Source organism: Oncorhynchus tshawytscha, linkage group LG03 (genome assembly GCF_018296145.1).
Source record: "Oncorhynchus tshawytscha isolate Ot180627B linkage group LG03, Otsh_v2.0, whole genome shotgun sequence".
NCBI classification, from domain to species: domain Eukaryota; kingdom Metazoa; phylum Chordata; class Actinopteri; order Salmoniformes; family Salmonidae; genus Oncorhynchus; species Oncorhynchus tshawytscha.
This window is the reverse complement of record NC_056431.1, coordinates 28,854,171-28,860,170: the sequence shown is the minus strand read 5'-3', so window position 1 is coordinate 28,860,170 and position 6,000 is coordinate 28,854,171. Positions and strand designations below refer to the sequence as shown.

The 6,000-nt window shown below is 40.6% G+C and overlaps 1 protein-coding gene across 1 annotated transcript; it reads left to right on the top strand.

Moving 5' to 3' along the window:
* The first annotated feature begins 2,081 nt into the window (after nucleotides 1–2,081).
* Nucleotides 2,082–5,527, top strand: pou3f2b (POU class 3 homeobox 2b). Its single transcript, XM_024399955.2, has one exon. It carries the CDS (start codon nucleotides 2,147–2,149, stop codon nucleotides 3,275–3,277), a length of 1,131 nt encoding a protein of 376 aa, XP_024255723.2. The 5' UTR covers nucleotides 2,082–2,146; the 3' UTR covers nucleotides 3,278–5,527.
* Nucleotides 5,528–6,000: the final 473 nt, after the last annotated feature.

The window sequence follows — 6,000 nt, the reverse complement described above, 5'->3', positions numbered from 1 at the left end:
TTGTAATCAGATTACATGATTAGGCTACATGTAATCAGATACTCCCCAACCCTGTATAGACAATATGTGTATAGGCCTACTTCAGACATAAAATATTGATTTCCTTGTACTATTATATAACGTATTTATTACTTATTTTCCCTATATTTTAATCAATTAAGTAGCATATTGAAAGCTAATTGTCCAAAGATCATACTTTTAATGGGTTCGATTTGAAAAGTATACTTAGGCAACACAACACTAGTCTTGCCTATATAACCGAATTCAGCACGGTGCTTAACGCGTTACGTTCACTTCTAAGCCACTGTGGAACGTTTGTTGAGTAGGCGCAATTTAATCATTGTATGCAAACTTTGGCTATAGTTAGTTAGTTATGCCTACAGCTGGAAACACCTAAGCAGATGCAATGCATATTGAAATATTTGAAATGTTATGGCAAAAAAATGTTCTGTTCCGGTCTCTGTTCCACAGGCCTTTTATGTATCTGCCTTGTCACGCACAACTTTTATAATCTCTTACCGTCATTGTTTGACATTGTTGTGGTGGTCCAACTTTTTTGTTCTATTTGTAGACGTTTCATATTCGTGTAGGTCTCCATAATCCAAACATGTTCAACTTGGTATTTACAAATTACATCAACGATTTTTTCTACTAAACCTAAACCAAATAAAATAGTGCCCAAACGAATATCTGAAAACTCGTACTATTTCAGACCCGATTTTCATAGGTCTGAGGCGGAAGCGTTTCACACACACACACACACACACACACACACACACACACACACACACACACACACACACACACACACACACACACACACACACACACACACACACACACACACACACACACACACACACACAGTCCTAAACAACAATGACATCATAGCCAATGAACAGCGTGCCCATAGTTGTACATTATGCACTCCGGTTTTAAATGCATACTCCAACTATTAAACAGTCTATTATCACAAATGGCGTTTAATACAAGACTGCTATGTCTAGCTTCTGATGTAAACAATTTGAGTCATAAGTAACCTATTACTGAACGTTTTCATTTTAAGGTTTACACCTTCATATGGCGCCAAGACTAGTTTGATTCTAAAAGTTTATTGTGCTTAGCCTTATATTTGTATTGTCATACAATTACATCCCAGTATTGTAGAGCACGTGTAATGCAGAGGGAAATGGCATTACATCACCGACATTGTATACAAACAGATCACGTAACACATGCACATGCAAAGTACTGTCAGTGGCACAAAGCATGTATCTATACAGGTTCACAGTAAAACATGTTTTCATTCCCTGCATTTTTGGCCATAAAAAAATAATTATGCACTACAATCATTTCCATCATGCAACCAGCACTGATCCTCGCAATAAGTCTCCGTTACTCTCATTCGGCTATTCAATATCAAGGAATCCATATCCTATCTCATAGTATAAGCCTAGTAACACAATAAATACAGAACACATGTAACTGCAACTATCCGCCTACTACCTCAAACAAAACTTTATCCTTGAAGAAAAAAAAGTTTTCGCCACAATCACTGAACGACCAAAATATAAAAATGCCCACACAGTTATTACAAGTATTAATAACATTTCATGTCTAAAAAAAGGTTATGTAAATACAATAAATACAAACACAATTTACTCCAAATAAATAGGAGAAAATCTATAACCGTACTCAAATGGACATTTCACAAAAGCATTTGAAGCATGCATCACTCGAATGATCTGCAATCACGATATTCATATATTGGTTTAAAACATTATCGTATTAATTTGAGTAAATTCCTTACAGTTCCATTTGAAACCTCGGCCAGTGCCTATCCCCTCTCTCCGTTTTCCATGCCGCACTCGGTCTCTCACGTTTCAGAGGTGCCGCAGCAGAACTCGCAGTTCTCTAGAAATAGGTAGTGTTTGTTGAGACTCTCTAACGTCCAATGAGTGGGCTGTTGCCAGTAGCAACCACGTCCATCAGCCATTTCTGTCCAATGAACAGCGGGACGAGGCGGAGTGCAGGTGCGCGCCGCTGTGTCCACTTGGCAGAGTGCCTGGGAGACGCCTGTGGCAAAACAGTAACTGTCAAATGCAAGGTTCCTTTAATAAGAGCGATCAGTCCGGCTCCGAGAGTCATGGCGACCACAGCGTCTAATCATTACAATATCCTCACCTCCAGCGCATCCATTGTGCACTCGGAGCCCGGGAGCATGCAGCAAGCATCGGCGTACAGGGACGCGCAGACCCTGTTGCAGAGTGACTACTCATTGCAGAGCAACAGTCACCCGCTCAGCCACGCGCACCAGTGGATAACGGCACTGTCGCACGGAGAGGGAGCTCCGTGGTCAACCAGTCCGCTCGGCGAGCAGGACATCAAACCCGCGGTGCAGGGCACCAGAGACGAGATGCACAGTTCCAATAACCTGCAGCACCAGCACCAGCCGCGACCGCCCCACCTGGTGCACCAGTCACATGGGAACCACCACGACGCCCGAGCGTGGAGAACTACCGCAGCCCACATACCCAGCATGGCAACATCCAATGGCCAGAGCCTTATTTATTCGCAGCCCGGATTCGGCGTCAACGGCCTGATTCCAGGCAGCGGACAGGGAATGCACCACCACAACCTAAGAGATGCACACGAAGACCACCACAGCCCGCATCTCAGCGACCACGGCCACCAGTCGTCCCAGCACCAGCAACAGAGTCACCACGACCATTCGGACGAGGATACACCGACCTCAGACGACTTGGAGCAGTTCGCCAAGCAGTTTAAGCAGCGGAGGATCAAGCTGGGCTTCACTCAAGCTGACGTCGGACTCGCCTTGGGAACGCTGTATGGAAATGTGTTTTCCCAAACCACTATTTGCAGGTTCGAGGCCCTGCAGCTCAGCTTCAAAAACATGTGTAAACTCAAGCCTTTGTTGAACAAGTGGTTGGAAGAAGCGGATTCCACCTCGGGCAGCCCAACCAGCTTGGACAAAATCGCTGCACAAGGGAGGAAAAGGAAAAAACGGACCTCTATCGAGGTAAGCGTAAAAGGGGCGTTGGAGACCCATTTCTTGAAGTGTCCTAAACCCGCAGCGGCGGAAATTACTTCCCTGGCGGACGGTCTACAGCTGGAGAAAGAGGTGGTGAGGGTTTGGTTTTGTAACAGGAGACAGAAAGAGAAACGGATGACTCCTCCCGGTGGACCGCTTCCTGGAACCGAGGATGTGTATGGGGACACACCGCCACATCATGGAGTCCAAACCCCGGTTCAATGAACAATAACGGACCACTATTAGACTTTTCCTGATTTTGTTTGTCTTGAAAATTATATATAATTCACTGGACTATGAGCGATAGTGGGTGTTTTATGTATAATAGCCTAGCCTATGGCATGAGTAGGCTACTTACACAATATCTGCATTGAATACCATTCAAAACCCGAATATCATTAGCGATGGAGTGGAAATTGTTTTCTTCAAGAGCTAAGCGAACACATGTTCGAGGATATGCCTAGCACTGTGACTCAACGCAGTTTCAAGGTGTAGCCCTATTGTGAAAAATATTTGGGGTAAAGGAAATTATCGTTAAAAAACTAGCCTCGGGATTCATAGCTAAAATGGTTTACATTCTCGCCTCTTGTGGTGTATTCAACACATGGCGCTGCGTAATCATCATGGTTTTGTTCTGGACGTGTGGGTCCGACAAGAAAAGTCATGAGAGCTGCATTCGACAAAACATAGCCTAAACGCCATTTCTCTGTCCCAGACAAGCAGCTGGGGGTTGAGCATCGGCGGAGCAATGTGTGAGGGTTGATCATCCGTCAGTCATCTTTTTCCAGTTAGTTTTGACATTCAACATTGCTTTGAGGCGTTTAGGCAAATGATTATGTGCGAAAGCTTTATTATTTTAGCCTGTTACCTGTTATATCCCTATTATTATTATTATTGTTGTTGTTGTTGTCAAGAGCAGTTCGAAGGAGCTCCTTGAATAATTGATACCACATAAGTCGTATGGTTTTAATATTTCGTTTGGACGCACATAGGAGCACATCATCCTCCTCGTTCTCTCAATGATATCAGCACGTGTGGATCAAACACAAAAGGCTGCCAACACTGAGCTCCGCTCCACGCCACGCGGCCAGCAGCTAGCAGTCAGGTCACGGAAGGGCTACGTGGCGATGGAAACCTGGCACTTTTCTAGAGCAAGATATATCACCAAGTTTCACAGAACATTGTGATCAATTTTGTAAATATTGTATAACTAAACAGTCACGGCTTAGTTCCTTCTCACTGGGGCACTTTTTTTCTTTCGGTGTTTTCAAAACAAAAACAGGTTTTAGCTGTTTATTTTTTTATTCCAAATGGTTTTGACACAATTTTTAGGTTTCAATAGCCTACCTTGTATTTTTATTTAAAGTTATTTGTAGCTGAAATTATGCTTGTTGTTTGCAGTGTAATGTGTTTGAGAAGCATTTTATGTTCAATTCAGAGGGATTTCATTGATGTGAGTTCAATTGGATTGGCAGAATTGACTTCACATGTTGTCCTGACATTGGCTTTCAATAATGTCCACTTGACATTATATTTTTGAATCAAATATATGCTTTAAGTAATTATGGTCTAATTGATTGGCAACTAAATAATTAATCAGCCCACAGATTGGCAAAAGAAGGCGATATGCTCGCTGAAATATATTTTATTTAAAAGATGTATAATTCCTTTACAAAAGGAAATAGATATTTAAGTGTTCTACATTTTATATCAACTTTTAAAAACAACGTGGACCCTTTGTCAAAAACAAGTCACCTGACATCACATATCATGAAAATAATAATAAGAATAATATATTATTATTATTTTATTATTTATCATAGGGTGAGGATTTTATTTGATCCTTGCCACCTTTCTTTTGTTTTGGTATCATTGCGATATGGGAATAATGATCAAATACGTTAATTTTATAATTTTGTTATTGAGATTGTAATTTATTCTATAATGACTTTTATAGATGACAAAGTACAATAGATATATAAATGGCATCGAAAAGGCTTATGGAATATAGGCTAGTCAGAAAGGGGGAGAGATAGTATTTTTTATTTCAGGGGGATTGCCATAGCCTATACCGTCAATGCTACGTGTATATACATGTTTTATGATAACCATATGGCTTGTTCTCCGTAGCTTTGTTTCATTTTATGCAAATTATATCCAGGGACTTGTGTTCTTCTCATTTACTTTTGTTTTTTTAAGAAAAAAGTTAATGGCATTGATCGTATTTCTTCTGTAGCTTGAATTAATCGACCAGTCATACAATTCTCTGATAATCAAACTGTGGGATGTACAAATTCGATGTTTTGTTTTGTTCTTGTTTATTGTTTTTTTTTCTCCCCGCGTTTGTCACATTCACTTTTAATTGATCTAGATAAACCTGGGGGTTAAACACGCAGATGGTGATGTGTAGGTAATATTTCATCACTTGATATCACATGAACAAAGACTTGCACATTTTTAAATAATGGGGTTGATATTAAAAAGCTTTTTTCAATGTCGAGATCTAATGTATTTTTATTTAAAGCTGCATGGAACATGGTCTTTCTGGCTATTTCCCACCATCTTTTTTTTTATTGTATTCTCATCAAAGGTCTTTTCGTGGTAATCACGTCATGATGACGAATTTGGTTCATTTTGAGTTTTGCAAGAAGAGAGGCATCGAATTGGTTAATACCATTTTGAAATTTAGAACAATAACAAGATTGAAATGTTTATCAGTTCATGGCCATGGCGCATTGTATTATGCCAACCAAATGCTAAAACCAGATTAATGCAAGTTACCGTTTCACGACAGCTATGCCATTTCTGTGCATTCGTTCATATTTACTGACTAGACAAAAATATTTAATATGAGCAAATGTGTGGTGCGCCTCGGCTATAGGGAAAATATAGGCAAAAGGCCTATTTCGTTTCTGCTCTCTCAACAGCGTGCGGTCTTTTGTAGGCTA

What these genes read in the sequence shown, in the direction of transcription:
- pou3f2b (XM_024399955.2), top strand. Translation starts at nt 2,147, where the DNA reads ATGGCGACCACAGCGTCTAATCATTACAATATCCTCACCTCCAGCGCA.